Source organism: Grampus griseus (assembly GCF_964374135.1).
Source record: "Grampus griseus genome assembly, chromosome: 6".
Taxonomy (NCBI): domain Eukaryota; kingdom Metazoa; phylum Chordata; class Mammalia; order Artiodactyla; family Delphinidae; genus Grampus; species Grampus griseus.
This window is the reverse complement of record NC_139000.1, coordinates 92,797,640-92,815,743: the sequence shown is the minus strand read 5'-3', so window position 1 is coordinate 92,815,743 and position 18,104 is coordinate 92,797,640. Positions and strand designations below refer to the sequence as shown.

Sequence of the window (18,104 nt, the reverse complement as noted above, 5' to 3'; positions counted from 1 at the left end):
CTCTCCTATTCTTTGTCCTTTTTCAAGAGTTTATATGTAAATGTACATATTTTAAAAGGTCCTTTGTCCTTTAAGTGGGGGTTACAGAGAAAAGGAAGTTACAAATATTCGCTCCCACCTAGAACCTCCGTTCCTGTCGTTTCTGTAGAATGCCCTTGCCTGTTGCTGTCAAGGTAAAATGAATGATCTCGTCATAAGTGTGCCTTACAAATTGTGACCTCTTATCCAGAAGTCAAGTGAACGGTACTATCAGCAAGTAGCTAAGTAGGAGTAGCCAGAGAAGCAACTAGGCAGTTGGGGCCATTACTGCTTGACCTCATCTAACTCAGCTGCCTTATAAGGAAGGTGCAGCTCACAGATGATGAAGGTTAAGTGACTCATCCAAGGTCACACAGCTCACTAGCCAGTAAGGAGCAGGGCTTGACTCTGATGGCAAGAAAATTTACACCTGGGTCACTCTGTGGACAGTAGACCCAAAATCCAGGAGAGGGCATGAGCACAGTTAAGACAGCTCAGTATTTTCTATCTCCCCACAGACCCCACCATGTTTACTGAAGGTACGGGTGGTGGTGGGTGAGGATGTGTTAGAAGATGAAATGTTTCTTTTGGGATTTGGATTCGCACGTGTTGAGTCAGGAGCCCCTGCAGGGCCCCTGTAGTGAAGGGCCACTAAGGGCCCTCCTCCAGAACTCTGGGTGCCTCCCACTGTCGTCCTGGGATGGGGCAGCTCCAGCCGAGGGCTGGTTGTGTGGCTACCGTCACCATTGGGCCTGCTCAGCTCTGCTCAGGGTATTAGTTCGACTTACTGTCTGAAGGACTCAGGTCGTTGGAACCCATTTCTTTCTTGCTTTTTTAAAAGAATTTATTTTGGCTGCGGCGGGTCTTAGTTGCAGCACGCAGCATCTTTAGTTGCAGCATGCATGCAGGATCTAGTGCCCCGACTAGGGATCGAACCCGGGCCCCCTGCAATGGGAGCCCGAAGTCTTCCCACTGGACCACCAGGGAAGTCCCTGGAACCCATTTCTGAAATTAGTCACATGAGCTATAGTTGAAAGCAATGACGGGGTGCATTTTTATGTTTACAAAGAAAAGCTATGGCTCTCAGACTCATGCCACCCTGACAACCCCTACAAGTAACTCATTTTCAAAATTCAGGATCAAACACAAAAGGAGGGCAGTGCGGGGCGAGTAGCACGTGACGTAAGGGGACGCCAGACCTCATTACCGAGCAGGTTTCTGAACCTCAGCTCCCGCCTCACTCGAGGGAGGCAGCAGCAGCCCCTGCCCCCCACCGCCACGAGCCCCAGAGTATCTGCATTGCTCGTGAGGTGTGGGGAGTTAGCCCCTCTCCTGGCTACACAGAAAGGGCCAGTGAGATGTGCGGCTGGGGCCACTGTGACCTTGGGGAGCAGCTGCTGTGGGAGTTGGTGGCCCGGGGAAGGGCAGGCAGGGGGCACTGACTATGGAAGCCCCTGCAGCCAGGAAGGCGAGGCCCGAGGGGTAAACGCCTCACCCCTGCCCACTTGGCTGCCTCGGCCTGGCTCGGCCCTACAGAGGGGCATCACCTAGCTCACAGCACAGCCTCGGTGCGTGGAGGGCCCCCGGGGGACCGTGAAGGCCAGCAAGCTGAGACCTGGAGCCCCGCCTCTGTCTTGCAGAGGCGACCCAGCAGGAGAGGTGGACCAGAGAGCTCGCCACCTGGAGGGCCGTGGTCGGGGAACACGACCGCATGATGCACAGCTGGAGGAAGGAGTGGGTATGTGGCCGGGCCCGAGGGAGGGCAGGGGTCTGGGGGGCCCGTGCTGCCAGTGGGCCCCACGTGCTTCCTGCTGGCCCACTGAGCAGTTCTGCTTTCTGAAACCTGCACCCCTGCCACCCGCAGCCATCCAGCCTGGAGCCAATCCCCGGAAGGGAGTCAGCGCAGGGTGGGGCCCTTACAGGAAACCGAAATCAGGCAGGGCCAGTTGGTTCTGGCAAGAAGCCCCCATGGCCACTGCGACCCCCAGACACAGCTTAGCACACCAGGCTTCCCTCCCGCGGGACCCTAGACCCCACAGGGAGCACACGGGAAGGGGACTCGAGGCCCTCCTGTTCTGCCAGGAACTCGAAGTCCACGTTGTTCTTTCAGGAACGCTGTAACCAGGACACCTAGCCACCAGGAGGCAGTGCTGACTCCAACCCCAAGCCGACCTTGCCGTCACCTGCCATGCAGCCCTGGATGCCCCAGGGCAGTGAGCTGCCTCCCCGCTGCTGGACGAGGCCATCAGGGCTGCTCAGTGGAGAACACGGAGCCCTGAGTGAACCTGCGACAGTAGCCGAAACCTCTTTTAATTAGGTGCTTAGATGGGACAGAATGGCCTGACAGAAACAGGAAACCAAAAAGGTGTTAACAGGCTACAGACAGAAACCCTGGTTAAGACGGCAGTGTGCATGACGGTTCCTCCCCCAGAAGCACTGTTGTTATGCTCCACAGGTCACTCCTCACCATCTGACTGATTTCATGTCATGCAAAGGGGCCGCCCCCTGCCCCCTAAACAGCCCAGTGTTAGCTCAGTCCCCTCTTAACTGCTGGTTTTACTGCTGTGGAGCCACCTTCATACTTAGCCACTCGACTCTAAAGGACAGGGAAGGGCAAGGCTTCAAATGACAAGAATTTGCCTTAAACCTTGAGTGCTGAGGTCCCAACTCAGGAGCTAACAAACATGGATTGAAGAGACTCTGTTATTCCTCACTAATATCAGAGCTTCGGCCTGTTTTCTAAAGCTCCCAGTGTGCACCTGTGCACTGGCGGCCACGGCCTGGGCACCGACCTTGTATGAAGCGGAAAAGCCAGCAGGTCAGCTGTGTGCCTCTCCCGGGTCACAGTCACTCTTCTCACAGCGGTGCGGGTCTGATGAGGCTACTCTGTACACATGCTTCTGGGTCCCTAGTTGTTCACGCTGTGTGTGTGTGTGTGTGTGTGTGTGTATAAATATGAAGGCCGAGGCTGCTCAGCCTGTAACCTTACAGATACTTTTTGTTTGTGGAATGACGTTTTTTTAATGGAATGCCAGTCTATCATAAAACCAAAACCTCTGTTAAGTTATACTTCTCCTGTGACCCTAGCAAATGGATGTCTCCTCAGCTTCATGACCACAGCTGTTTCCAGACCCCCTTGTCCTGAAGCTGGGTACCTTCGTACAAGAGCAGCACACATTTCCAGCCAGTCACCTAGAGGATCCGTTCTGAACAAGGCTTCTGAGGACGGCTGGCTTCGGGGTTAAAGTTGTCCCGTTTGCCCACCCAGCTGCTGGCCCACCTTGCCAGCAGACGCCGAGCTGGCTCACGGACCGCCACGCACTGTGACAGGGTTTTTGGTGAAACACCCATCGGCCCTCGCTGTGGTTCTAGTGCAGGTAGGCTCCAGCCACCACAGCTGCGGAGTGGATAGCTCCAAGACTGGGGCCCTTTCCTTGGTGCTATGATTCTTCCTCAAGTTTGGATACAGTCAGAGCACTTTCATGCCCAACAAAACAAAACAGACACTTGCAGTTATCACAACGTCAACATGCAGGGTCCTGGTGGGAAATGGGATTATGAGGATGAGTTTTCTCTGAACTGTTGGAAGAAAATAAAGAGTTCTTTCTACATTTGCTCAGTGAAGCGTGTTTGTATTTGGGGAGCCTGCCTGCTTTCTGTGGCACCATCAGTACAGAGTAGGTCACTGTGTCACCTGCAGCAGTGGCCTCTGTCAGGAAAATGACACCATGACCAGGGCAACTCAGCATTAAGTCACACAAGTGAACCCTCTCAGGAGCTGAATGAATGTGATGTTAAAAACCCAACGTACTTTGTTCAGCTAATCTGAACAAATACTACAGACCCAGAGGCCTTGGGGGCTCTGGACAAACAACGTGCATCTCTAGCAGAGATTTCTTAATGATTTTTTGATTTGTCAGTTTTACAATTCTAGACTGCTGAATGCAGCTGACAAGCTATTTAACTTTCTCCCTATAAGTTCATTTGGAACCTTTACTTTTCAAACCTACTATAGTTGACACAGGGTGGGGTCCTCCCTGCTATTCCTCCTGGTGGCCCTGAGGGAGAAACCTGTGACAGGATGGAGGGCTTGGTGGACCAGATTGCATGTCCCTCATTTAAACAGCTCAGAAAGTGTATGGAAAAGCAGGGCACACACCAGGAACAACAAATGAGAAGATAGACTGGTGCTTCCCACAGATGACCTCCACCTCGCCGCCAGCCCTGGCCACGCAGCGGGCCATTTCCGACTCCTTATTCCACTTTTATTTGCTTGTCACAGGCCACTCACTCTCAGAGGTACATCTGGCATGACTGAATTCAACTAACAGTATTTTCAAGCCCACACGATACCTTGCTTGCTTGACAAGTGCAAAGCAGTGAAACTCGTTCCTGCCATTTCCCGTGACCAGCACGCCAGCAGGCCAGACCGAGGCGGGTCCAGCAACAGTCTCTAAGGGTTAGTCTCTACTTCGAGACCCAAGAGGCCTGAGCGCAGCAAACCTCTCCCTGCTCAGTCCCCTTCAGTTCAAAGAAGAGTGCCCAAAAGACACGTATCAGGACGCAGGACCACTGATTAGACCAAGATGACTGGAGTCTCCAGTGAAATTAAATAATCACTCTTTATTCAAAATAAATAAGCCCTCTTACTTACAGGAAAATATGAAAGTAAACTTCTATCCTTCTGGCCTCTAAGATAGAAACCACATTCAAAATATGTTCACTTACAAAAGAAAAAAAATATTTGCAGATTATTTGCAGAAAACTGAAATTTAGGAAGTTCAATATACATTTGTTTCTTTGCGAAATAAAGAATAAAAGGAATAATTCATGTCAAAAGGTCACAGGTTAGAGAACCGATTTTCCTCCTGAGGCTCATTTTAGCAAACCCTCCAAGTACCCCCAAATCTTCTGGCCAAAAAGCCACAACCTGAGAAAGGAACCCCTCCCCACCCCACCGCTCCTGCACTAACACTGGCTCCCACAGCGCCCGTCCAGCGGCTTCTGCAGGGCTGTGCTGGGTCACCGGAACCGGGAACATCAGGCTGGCACCCCGCTGCCTCCCAGCCACATCACCTCAGACCCCCGCTGCTTTCCACAAACTAACTTGGCTCAGCTACTCTGCAATGGAGAGACGTTCCCTTAGCAGCAGAGTACTCCAAGTACCACCTTTTCCAGCATTTTCCAGACTCATATTGCACTCAGAGGGCCAAGGCTGCATCCCGAGGCTTTGTGAAAAGGTTTCCGCCAGCATACCAAGTGCCCGTCCATGGGACTCGCAGCTTTTGGATGCCTACAAACACCACTGGTTAACTTCCCAATTAAACAGTCATACAAAACACACACTAGGTCAACGAAGAACTGAGAAGAAGAAAAAGACCCCGAAGTCTTTCAGCCCCCGCCCCCTTACCCCAAATACACAAACACACAGGAAAGAACTTTTATAAATTCAAGTTCATCATCTGAGAGGTCGAAGCCTCCAGCGATTCCTCCAGTTCCAGGGCACGTCGAGTGTATGCTTCCAGATGGTTTCTCCAGATTTCAACTGGAAACAAGAAAGTGCACAGCTGATGAACGGCAGGGACAGTCAGGGAAGTCTCTTGGAAAGCAAGCAGCATGTGGCCTGCCCAGTGAACCAGCTCCCTAAATGGGGCCCAGCAAGGACTCAAGCCCAAGTCCCCAACTGCAACCCCCTCGTGAGCAGCACCAAGCACCTTGGCGCACGCCGGCCTTGACAACCGCCCGCCAGGGATACAGCTGTCCTCAAGGATGCCCTCTGTTTGGGTGCCATCTGACCCGAGGTCTGTCTGAGACATCCACTGACCAGCCCTCCCAAGTCTGAGACCACCTCTTAAACAAGGGCCGGGTCTTAACGGGGCCTTTTGCAGCTGGTCCTGCCACAGTGGCCATGCTGCTCTCCTGGGCACCCTTTTTAATCAGTGTCGATGAAGACTTAGAGGAGGCTCAACCCCAAATCCATTCCCCCAGCACTCACTGTAGTGTGGCTCCTCTTTTCCGGCAGGGGCCAGGGGTCTGTTCTCTGCAGAGCAGCTGGGGCCCTGCATGGGCGGGCTAGCGGGTGCAAGGGGCCCAGGCTCTCCCGGCAGCTCCCAGTGCGCATTCTCCAGCATGGTCCTGTACGCCTGCCGGGCCGCCATCGTCAGCTCGACCATCTTGTGGAACTGGTCCTTGGGCAGAAACGAGAGCACAGGTGACATCCCCTGCAAACTGGCGATGGCGCCCTCCACGGGGAAGCAGGGTGATGCCCGCCTGCGGTGCTGCCCGAGGGAAGAGCAGGTGCTGACCTCAGGCCTGCTTAAGGCTCCTCTGCGGCAGGAGTGAGCCTGGACCTAAATTCGGAATCACACTTCCATGCTTTTAAGGAAAGAAGGCCACCAACGCTGCTGCCTTCAACACGGGGGCCCCTGAGGCTCAGGGCTGCTGTGCTGTGGAAGTGCAGACAACCACCATCCCTCCCGACTCCCTCCCACAAGCAAGATAGGCCGGCGCCCCCTCGCCATCTCACCTGGGCCCCGTCGTAGCTAAAGATCCCCACCACGCTGACAGGAACAGCCTTGTTCAGACTGCGCCCCAGAGCTTTGCGGTTGAGAGCAAACACAAAGGGGATGTTCTGCTCACAGGCGTAGTCAATGATGGTGTGCAGGGTATCGTCCAGCCCACCTGGTCAAAGGACAATGAAAATGACAAGGAAGTGCATCACACGAGCGTGCTGGTGACACTGGCCGCCAAGGGCTTTTCCCGACAGTGACACTCCTGGCTATTTCCTTACTCAAGCCAGTGTACCAGGCCAGGTTTGACCAGGAGAGAGCCAGTCACTGCGGTGCAAGTACACTACTACTCTAGGCCACATGGAAGAAATCAACTCTCCAAGAGACACTTCTAAAAGCAATAAAACGTGTCCACGTCAAGTCAACATCTGGTGCTGGTGCTGTGCGTAATGGAAAAATGAAGGCTTGGTTAAGTATCTGCTGAATACCGCGTGCCACTCTCGGTCTAACGGCCTCGTGTGGACTGGCTCCTATATCCTCACAAAACCCTGAGGGGGAGGCTGCACCCCACTTAAGAGATGGAAATCCAGAGCCCAGAGAGGTCACTGAGTACCTCCAACCCTGCCTCCCAGCGAAGCAGCAGCCAGGCAGGAGTGGGGCGGGGGTGGCACTGAGAGCAGAGAGGGTTAAGGGAGCCCTGCATGCGGGTGACATGCCTGTGAAGCCAGAAACCCAGCAGCACTGACAAGTTACCACCAACAGGAGGATCACATCTGGACGTCTGTGCACAAGTAGTGCAGAAACCAGTATGCACACACGCATCAGCCAGCTAGAACATAAAACGGAAGAAATGACTTTATACATGACAGCAACCAAACACTACAACAGGTAAGGATAAATGTGGCAAGAAACGTGAGAGATTTATAGAGCAACTTCAACATGCTAGTGAAACACAATAGAAAATCTAAACAAAAGGCACCTATGCTCTTGGATGGAATGATCCAATATGATCACGTCAATTTTATGTTAATGTAAAACTTTTTATACTGTAACTTCCTCTAAGTGGGATTTTTTTGAGAAATTAAAAAATATTGTGTTGGCCAAAAGGTTCATTCTTTTTTTCCGTAAGATGTCTCCAGTAGCACTTAGATGTCTTTAACTTCATTCGAAACAATTTTGTTAGATTGTATTGTGACAGCTGCCATATCAGCATGCATTTAAAAAAACATCAAAATTGGTGAATTTTTGTGTAGCCATTTTAATATTGAAGATGGAAGAAAAAAAGCAACATTTTCGGCATATTATGCTTTATTATTTCAAGAAAGGTGGAAACGCAAAAGAAAGATTTGTGCAGTGTACGGAGAAGGTGCTGTGACTGATCAAATGTGTCAAAAGTGATTTGCAAAGTTTCGTGCTGGAGATTTCTCGCTGGCTGATGCTGCACAGTCGGGCAGACCAGTTGAAGTTGATAGCGACCCAATCAAGACATTAATTGAGAACAATCAACGTTACACCACACTCAGGAGACAGCCGACATACTCAAAATATTCAAATCAAGCACTGAAAATCATTTGCACCAGCTTGGTTACGTTAATCGCTTTGATGTTTGCGTTCCACATAAGCAAAAAAACCTTCTTGACTGTATTTCGTTATGCGATTCTCTACTGAAACGTAACGAAAATGTTCCGTTTTTAAAACAAATTGTGATGGGTGATGAAAAGTGGATACTGTACAATAATGTGAAATGGAAGAGATCCTGAGGCAAGCAAAACGAACAACCACCAACCACACCAAAGGCTGGTCTTCATCCAAAGAAAGTGATGGTGTATATACAGTGGGATTGGAAGGGAGTTCTCTATCATGAGCTCCTTCTGGAAAACCAAACGATTAATTCCAACAAGTACTGCTCCCAGTTAGACGAAATGAAAGCAGCACTTGAGAAACATCCAGAATTAGTCAAAAGAAAATGCATAATCTTCCATCAGGATGACGCAAGACTGCATGTTTCTTTGATAACCAGGCAAAAACTGTTACAGCTTGGCTGGGCTGGGAAGTTCTGATTCATCCGTCGTATTCACCAGACATTGCACCTTCAGATTTCCATTTATTTCAGTCTTTACAAAAGTCTCTTGACTGAAAAAATTTCCATTTCCTGGAAGACTGTAAAAGGCACCCGGGACAGTTCTTTGCTCAAAAAGTTTTGGGAATATGGAATTATGAAGTTGCCTGAAAAATGGCAGAAGGTAGTGGAACAAAAGGGTGAATACGTTGTTCAATAAAGTTCTTGGTGAAAATGAAAAATGTGTCTTTTATTTTTACTTAAAAATCAAAAAAACTTTTTGGCCAACCCAATACATAATATGAGAACAGCCTTTTGAAAAAGGAAACGTCAGGCTAGCATCGCCAGGTATTAAAGCTTGCTATAAAACTACAAAAACGTAAACGGGGGATGAAGAGCGACAGAATGGAAGGTCCAGAAACGACCCAAATGCGTGGTGCTTGAGCAGGTCTGCAAAAGCACTCTGAAGCACCGGAGGAGGTGCAGAAGGGACAGCGAGCAGGTCAGCCTCTGCAAAGATCCATCTTAGACTAAAATGCATTCAACCTAAACAAAAATGAAAACATGGAAGAACCAGGAAAAAAAAAGAATTAAGAAAAAAAATCTTTAATAATCCTGGAGCAGGAAGGTCGATGAATGACAAAACCTAGATGCAATAAAAACAAGAATAAAAAATACTAATATGTACACACCTGAAGTCTCTGAATGGCCAAAAAAGGTTTAAAGAAAAACAGACACATGACAAAACAAAAATATTTACACCTCTTACCCAAAGGGGCTCTTATTTATTAAAAAAAGGTATACATAAATATAAAAAAGACTGACATCCTAAAAGACAAATGGGTAAAGAATCAACAATTTACAGAAAATGCCAAGCCCTTAAACAAGTGGAAAGGTGCTCAACCTCCCTTCACAAGAAAATGCTAACAGAATCTTCCCAAGAGGGTGGGGAGGCCAGGAGGAAGCAGCAGCCCGGCTTCAGGGGCTGGAGTGTCCCCGGGGGGCAGCGTGGCATGTGCGTTAACCTGGTAAGTGCACAGGCCGTTTCGCTCTAGGAATGTACCTACGGAGATGTTCAGTAAGAAACAACAGTGTGTGGACTTCCCTGGTGGTTCAGTGGTTAAGACTGCACTTCCACTGCAGGGGGTGTGGGCTTGATCCCTGGTTGGGGAACTAAGATCCTGCATGCCGCACAGCGTGGCCAGAAAAAAAAAAAGGAAAAAGAAAAAAACTACAGTGTGAAAGGTGCATCCTTGTTTACGGCTACAGAAATCTGAATGCAACTTAAGTGACCATCAGCCCGGGACTGCGCAGCCAGAAGAATGGGAGTGTCCCGAGCCAGACTGTGATACTAAAAAGAGCAAGGCACAAATGGGATCCAGGACACCAGATCTCACACTCACACACACACACACACACGGACTAACAAGGACACATCAAAATATGGCAATGGTGGTTGCCTCTGGGTGGTGGGAAGTATCTGGGGGGACTTACTCCCAAAGGAAAGTAACAAGCACTGAATCCTGCCCTCTTGCATGGTGAGCTGTTTGAACCTAGCATCTGAAAGGAGGTTACAGCATGGCATTGCCCCGGTTCCTCTGGAAACTGACCAATTCCTGAGTGAACACACAACGTCTGCATGGAAGGAAAAATTTCCCAAGATCTCCTATCACCTGGTATCTAATTATATATGATTACCTAATCTTCTTTCAAGAGGAACTTCTCAAATGCACATCCTACTGCTCTGAGGGAACTGGGAACTCATTCTGCAGCTGGTTTGACTGGGGATTAATGGTTAAGCCCCATATCCCTGAAATCTGCCCACCCCCCTGCCCCAGATCTACCTGAAGAGTATCAAAGATGAGGATGAAATCTCTGGGGATATAAACTTTAAAGAAAAAACAGTTCTGGGCAGGTGGTGAAAAGGGGGAGACAGGACCAGAGGTGAGGCGATGGCTGTGTTCCTTACAGTGAGATATTTTCAGCTTACCATGGGAGGCTGACCGAGTCTCTTCAACATCAGCCCCATGGCCTCTCACTCAAGGGTCTGTCTCTGCCTTGTGTACCCCAACCCAGGAGCTGGTCACAAAGGCTGTTACAGCAGTGTACCGAAAAGAGCTATAATGCAACCGGCCCAACAGCTGCCATCCATAAAAAGGCCAACTTACTTGGCTGACCCTTCTGGTCCCTAAATTTGGGCTTTGGGAGGACCCCTGTCACCCCAACTACGAAGAGTGGCTACTGTACCCAAAATGCATATGAGGATTACACTGAACACCAGCTTTCCTTCTGTGAGTCTGGAATGTGGGGACATGCCAGGCAGAGGGTGCCCATGTGACCAGCCCCAAGGAGCCTCCCTGGTAGATGACATCACACTTCACACGTGTTGTCACATCTCGTTTTGAGGGAATTCAGCGCGTCCTCTGACTCCCCTGGGAGAGGACACTGGAAGCATGCCCTGCTTTCCCCGACACAGCAGCCAAGTCAAGATGGTTTTGCTCAGCCCAGCTCCCAGCCGACGTTACTAGTGAGAGCTGAAAGCATCTCCAAGTGCCGACTTCTCAAAGTTCCACAGGAAGACAACTTAAAACAAGCAAATGCTCAATCAGGTAAACAATTTCCATTTAAAGTTTAAGTTCAGAATTATCAGAAAAATGCCACTCGGAGCAAATACAGTATTTTAACATAATCCCAGGCTGTAATACTAAATTTTACATGTAAAATGATGACAATCTATTGGTTATCTTTTCAAAGGAATAAACATTCCTAAAACACATAATCGAGTTCTTTATGCTTCAAAGCAAAAAAAAAAAAAACAATGTAGGACGGATGATTAAACAACGTATTTTAAATGAGTAACAAATCCTTGAGATGTCCATCAGTACATTTTTAGCTCCATTCTCTGCCACAGTCAGAGGAGTGGAGGCTTAAAGAAAGAGCAAGGTGGACTGCCAACTGAGTACACACATTCCCATTTTTTGGTTTGTCTTTTTAAATTTATTATTATTATAATTTTAAAATTTATTTTTGGCTGCTTTGGGTCTTTGTTGCTGCATGTGGGCTTTCTCTAGTTGCGGCGAGCGGGGGGCTTCTCTTCGTTGAGGTGCGCGGGCTTCTCACTGGGATGGCTTCTCTTGTTGTGGAACACGGGATCTAGGCACGTGGGCTTCAGTAGCTGCGGCACATGGGCTCAGCAGTTGTGGCTCTCGGGCTCTAGAGCGCAGGCTCAGTAGTTGTGGCACATGGGCTTAGTTGCTCTGTGGCATGTGGGATCTTCCTGGACCAGGGCTCAAACCCGTGTCCCCTGCATTGGCAGGCATATTCTTAACCACTGTGCCACCAGGGAAGTCCCTGGTTTGTCTTTTAAAGGTGAAAATCCACAGGAGAATGCAAGATAAGAGCAAAAAAGTTTTGGAAGCTGAAATGCAAACAGTTGACTCAGCTGACCTAAGCCAACAATGGGAAAACCCCTAGACCCAGCCATTTACACCCTAGAATTCAATCCCCAGAGCTTGGCAGCTAACAGGCAGCACCGGGCACTTCAGAGACAGGGTGAAGTTCAGATGAGGTGACAGCAAGTTGATGTCCAGACCCACTTCACCCAGCCGACATGCCAGTGCCAGGCCTCTGGTGAGGCAGATGGGCAGGTCTGTGGGACACTGGGACCCACACTTCTAACCGTGGGCATAAGGACAAGGTCACAGACTCCCAGCAGGAGGTAAGAGAGTTCTTCCCCAGGGAATATGGAGTCAGAGAGACAGAGCAGCAGCCCAGCTGTCATCCTACAGCAGAGGTTCTAGCTTGGCATCCATAGCAGCAACTAAGAACTTACTAGAAATGCAAATTTTGGGGCCTGCTGGACCTGCTCAGGAAGAAACTCTGGAATCTGTGTCTTCACCAGCCTCCTGGGTGACTCTGATGCTCACTACAGTTTGAGAACCACTGCCCTCAAATGCAGCTCAAAGCCTTTAAATGCCAGCCCCACCCCCAGATTTCTAGTCAGCTATAATAGCTGTTAAAGACAAACAGGGGACTTCCCTGGTGGTCCAGTGGTTAAGACTCCGTGCTCCCAATGCAGGGGGCACAGGTTTGATTCCTGGTTGGGGAACTAAGATCCCACATGCTGCACGGTGTGGCCAAAAAAATTTAATAATTAAAAAAAAAAAAAGACAAACAGATAGCAGACACCGGTATCTGCAGAAACCTCCACCATGAGATCAAAACAGCAAACCACCTGGGAAGGGAGGCTATGCAGGGAGAAGGAAACCTCACATCACTATTATTCTCAGGGAGGAAACACATCCACAGAGGAACGGCAGCTGCAACACACAAAGAAACTTCAGAAAACAATAAAAATAGCTCCCAGAAATTAAAAATAATAGCAGAAATAAAAACCTCTACAGAAAGATTGAGACATAGTTGAAGAATCCTTACGGAAAACAGAACCAAACGAAAGAGGTGAAAGGAAGAGGAAAAGTCACAGGAGGACAGCAGTGCAGGAGGCCCAGCATCTGAGCAACATGGTTCCAGGAAGAGCCTAGAGAGGACCAACTGTAGGGAGATTCAGAGCACAAACCCAACAGCACGTCCGAGAACTGAGGGCACTGCCTGCAAACCGCCCCACCTCCCAGAACCCTTCGCACAAGGAATTTCCCACAAGCTTCCAGAGATAAGGGAGAACAAAGGGGAAAAGGTCAGAAACCAGAAAGCCTGGATTTCAAGCACCATCTTCTAAATGTGCTGCCATGTACCCTTTCTCTCATAAGCCACTGGGGGATGTGCACACCCCGAGACAAAGGAGTGCACGAGAGCCACTAAACACCACACCCCAACAGGAGATGGAGGAGGCCGTCCCCAGGACAACAGCTGCACAGGAAGCACAGAGCCTGGAACGATTCCAGGAGAGACGCTGCAGAATGCCCGATGCACCCATTGCCTTAAGAGGTTCAGGCAGCCGGGTGAGAGCTTGAGGAGTGATTCATTTCAAGTTCAGCGCCTGCCATGGGACTGTGGTGGGGACACTGCCAGCACACAACCGAATAGGCAGGTCCCGAGACCTCTTTCTGATGGCTGGGACTGGACCTGCCCTGAACTAGGACGGGGATAAGCCCACTGGGCTGGCAATGAGCAGGTCCAGCTGCTGCCCTAGTGCCCCTGGGTGCTGCAGGCAAGTCAGGAAACCTCAAGTCTTCAGACTGGAACAGCAACCAGAAAAGCTCAGGGCTAGGATCTGGACTGGATCCCTCAAAGTCCAGTTCCAGCCGAGTGGAAGTTTACACTGAAGGAGAGAGGAATAGGACCAGAGAAGGACTCCGAACACTTACACGAAGATGGAGGACCAGTGTCTAAGTGACGGCATTCTGCTCTTAACTGACAACCCCTCTACCACGCAGCCTGAGGAGGACACAAAATGGACCACCCAAGGGCCAATGGGAGGTGTCACAGACGTCCATCTGTCGGTCACCTCGCCCAGCGTATCACATCCCGAAAAACGGAACCAACCTTCCAGCATCAGTAAGATGGCCAAGTGCTTGGACAAACCCATCTTTTTGTTGTTGTTGTTCTTTTTATTTATTTATTTTTGGCTGTGTTGGGTCTTCATTTCTGTGCGAGAGCTTTCTCTAGTTGCGGCGAGCAGGGGCCACTCTTCATTGCGGTGCGCGGGCCTCTCACTGTTGTGGCCTCTCTTGTTGCGGAGCATAGGCTCCAGACACGCAGGCTCAGTAGTTGTGGCTCACAGGCCCAGTTGCTCCGTGGCATGTGGGATCTTCCCAGACCAGGGCTCAAACCCGTGTCCCCTGCACTGGCAGGCAGATTCTCAACCACTGTCCCACCAGGGAAGCCCAACAAACCCATCTTTAATCAGTGGACAGATGAGTTAGTCACAGACTGAGCAAGCACATTTAAAAGGGACAAAAGCCCAATGCAGGGACCGCCTAGCTGCCAGTCACAAAGCCTCTGTGGTGCGAGTGACCAGTAACCAGAAGAGGCCTGCGTAGGCCAGCTGAGCCACACTGTGAAGACCACAGCCTGCCTCACAGAGGAATGCACTGGCTGATCCCATAAACTCTGGAAACAAATTACTCAATTAAGAGAAAATGAAACAAACTGAGGTGCCGAGGCCTCGGTGCCCCTTAGCTGCTGATGCGTGTGTGGCAGCCAGAGGGTGTGTACTGCAGGGGGCCACACGCCAGGGACGCCACAGCGCCCTTACCTTTCGACTGTATCTTCTCACAGTTGGGGGAGATGATGACGCATTTTAACTTTTTGAGCTTCAGATGTTTGAGAACTTCCCTCAGCCCCAACACAAGTCGGCGTTTGGTCTTAGCCTTGACTGGATCTTTCTGGTACATACGATCTTGGAAACGAACCAGCTCTTTCAGCAGGTCCGTAACACAAGCGTCAACTTCTTTACTGAGCATCTGGCTGCAGTAGCTGAAAGAAACGTTAGACACAGTCACGTTTCCACTGGCTGCGACACTCCAGCGCACTGCTCCTGGCACACCTCAGATGAGGGGGACAGCATGCCACTTTCAAGAAATCACGCTTTGATGAGCAATACTAGTCAAAAAGGTGGAACTCCTGATAGGATGTTATGAAAGGTATGGATGGAGGCATCCTCTCCAGCCCTAACTATAAGGGACAAAAGACCTCTGGGCCCCATGTCCCCAGGGCAGCTACTCCCGGGCACCTCTCCTCATGAAAAAAAATGTTTGGGGAGTCTATCCTGAAGAAAAGTGGGAGGGAAGGAGGCGGAGTGCCCTAAGAAATTACATACAGAAATTACACAACGAGAGGGGAACCCAGATGCAACGGGCTGTCACCTCACTACCCGTTCCCCCAACCACAGCTTGGATTCAAGGGCACCTCTGGCATCACGGCACTAGGACCTCTCGGGAGCAGATTAGGTAGCCCTGGCATGTGTTACAACCAGGTCCTAGCCACCTTCCACCGGGAGGATGCAAACACCGGGGCCCAGATGAGCCAGTGGGTGAAGAACTCAACGCCCAGTGTCAGAGTGAGCACAGTGCCCCAGGCCCCACTGCAGGCACAGCTGCCAGGCTCACTCACTCCCTGAACCGCCGGCTGTGGATCTTGGGGCAGGCGTCCACCTCCTTCTGGGGCTCAGCACCCAGCTGGTCTTCCGACTTGCTCTCTGCCACAGAAGCACAGGACACCAACTCTTCTGTTCCCCCTGGAGTTTTAGAGAAAGAAGTCACAGCATGGCCCCTCCAGGGCTCCACACACAGACTGCGGGGACTGAGGCAGGGAATGCTCAACAGCGGCAGTGTCGCCAGAGCAGCCAGACTCGGCGGCACACACCCGCCACATCCAGACACGGCCACCGAGTGTCACAGCAGGCAGAGGAGTGATGGGAATGGCTTGGGAAATCAGAAGAACCGGGCGACTCTCTGCACTGCCTAGAGGTGCCTCCCCGCCCCTTATTTAGTTATTTCTTATTTTTATTGCGGCAAATATTTGCAAAATTTACCATTTTAACTGTTTTTGGTTTTTTTGGCCACACCACGCAGCATGAAGGATATTAGTTCCCCAACCAGGGATGGAACCCGAGCCCCTGGCAGTGAGAGCGTGGAGTCCTAACCACTGGACCACCAGGGAATTCCCTAACCATTTTTAAATGTGTGGTTTCAGTGGCCAAATTTATTTTTTAATTTTGAAATTTAACCTGAAGTTCTTATCAATAAGTTTTAAAAGCAGGTTTATTAGTTCTCAATTTTTTTGCAAATGCCTGAAACCATTCCTTTATCAAATAACCCTTAAAAGAGAAGCTGAACATCTAAACTGGGAAAGCCACAATAGGTGTGTTTAAATCCATCAGACAGGATTCAATAACAGCTTACAACACTCAAATTGTTACTTCTAGACACTTCCAAAGTGCAAGTGCAATAACATCACCAGAGGAAGGAGTTCATCCACCAGGAAAGACAATGTCCCGTGGCTGGCCTCTCCACCACCCATAGGCGTAGCTTGTAAAACCCCTGGCAGCCTGTATGGCAGGAGCCTCTAGGCTGGGTGGCAGTGGACCCAACCCCAAGATCCACCCCGGGGAAATGCCAGCAGGAGGGGTGCTCACGTCCCCTATATACATCCCACGCTGCCACAGCACCTGTGCTTCTAATAGCCCCAAAGTGGAAACGCCCACAACACTCCCATGCCACCTGGCACGTTTGTACACCTGGATGCTATGCAGCAATGACAATCTGGTACTACCTCTACAGGCCACAGATATACTGCTGGCCAGAGGGGCACACACTACAAGATTCCACTGGAACAAAGCCTGAAAGCTCACGGGTAGGGCTGCAGACAGGGCTGAGGCCTTGAGCGGGAATCATGGGGACTGTGGGGCTGATACAATTCTGAACTTGGTATAAAGTCCTCAAGCTATATGCTTCTGATTTGTGTACTGTTCTGAATGTATAATTCACTAAAATGCTTACTTAACCCATTTCTTGTATGACACCATGTCTCACACACTTGTGGGCAAGCAGCTCTGCAGTTAATGGTGTTAATTCTCATGGCACTTCAAATTGCGAGGACCATCCAATGTCACACAGATCGAACTCAGGGGCCTCACCCCTCTGTCCCTCTCACCCCTGAGAAGCAGAGGCACCAGAAGCTCCACCTGCCCATAGGGACGTCCTCTTACTGTCAAGTTAGGAGACTGAAAACTTCTGCATTCCCAAGGCCCAACGCCCACGTGCTTTTACCACACAGGGACAAGGGCTGGGCAAAGCCCAGACAGTTGGCTGTGCATACGGCCGCCCCCGCTGAAGGATTCTTTAAGAAGCAAACCAACAGAACTCGGTACCTGAGGGGTCAGGCTGCCCGAGGGCCTGGTCGTCACCACCGCTCTCTCCATCTTGCACATCGTCACTGGCAAAAGCTGGGCTCACAGCATTTTCTTGGAGACGCTGTTGCTTTCTCTCCTGCCGCTCTTTCAAAATAATCTTTAAAATTAAATAAACGATCAAAACATCTAAATACTTGCACTTAAAAATAAGCTCTTCTGCAAAATAAGCCACCCAAGTTAAGCTGGTTGGCACTGTGCCTGTTTGTGCCCTTACTCCCCACCCACCCCCATGGGTGGGCCCAACCCTCTCACCCACAGCCCAGGAGCAGCATGTTCCCCCTGGGTGCACAGAGCAGGGCATGTGAGAACTGGGCTCTGATGCAACTGTGCAGCTCAACTGTTACCTGGCCCCAGGCAAGACATGCCTTCCTCCATCTGAGACCCACCACACTCCACAGGCTGCTTTGAAAATTAAATCAAAGAACGTGTGCCAGGAAGTGTCCAATATTTACCAAATCTGAGCACTAGACAGATTGCCTTGGGTAGAATGAGGGTAAAAAATGTGAATGAGAACATACTCCCCCATTTCTGGTTTTCTGTCCATGTCATTCCAAAGCATTAAAATAAATAAATAAGGCCTCCCCCTCCAGCAGCTAAGGCACCCTGCTTCACTCGCTCTAGCACACCATGTGGGAAGAGCAAGGGA

General features: G+C 50.1%; 2 protein-coding genes across 12 annotated transcripts in view; one reads left to right on the top strand and one right to left on the bottom strand.

Moving 5' to 3' along the window:
* The window catches only part of SEMA4D (semaphorin 4D), a 118,751-nt gene extending 115,175 nt beyond the window's left edge, over window positions 1–3,576 (top strand). The window contains exons 19-20 of the mRNA XM_082656551.1: window positions 1,659–1,756; window positions 2,129–3,576. Coding sequence (XP_082512677.1) covers window positions 1,659–1,756; window positions 2,129–2,152 — 122 coding nt within the window. The 3' untranslated portion in view covers window positions 2,153–3,576. The remainder of the gene's footprint in view (window positions 1–1,658; window positions 1,757–2,128) is intronic.
* Window positions 3,577–4,631: 1,055 nt separating this feature from the next.
* Window positions 4,632–18,104, bottom strand: part of SECISBP2 (SECIS binding protein 2) — a 39,562-nt gene continuing 26,089 nt past the window's right edge. For all 11 annotated transcript variants that reach the window (XM_082657009.1, XM_082657010.1, XM_082657011.1 and 8 more), the window contains 6 exons: window positions 17,417–17,555; window positions 15,658–15,781; window positions 14,801–15,021; window positions 6,545–6,699; window positions 6,014–6,206; window positions 4,632–5,563 (listed from right to left, as the gene is read on the bottom strand). In XM_082657009.1, coding sequence (XP_082513135.1) covers window positions 5,460–5,563; window positions 6,014–6,206; window positions 6,545–6,699; window positions 14,801–15,021; window positions 15,658–15,781; window positions 17,417–17,555 — 936 coding nt within the window. In that variant the 3' untranslated portion in view covers window positions 4,632–5,459. The remainder of the gene's footprint in view (window positions 5,564–6,013; window positions 6,207–6,544; window positions 6,700–14,800; window positions 15,022–15,657; window positions 15,782–17,416; window positions 17,556–18,104) is intronic.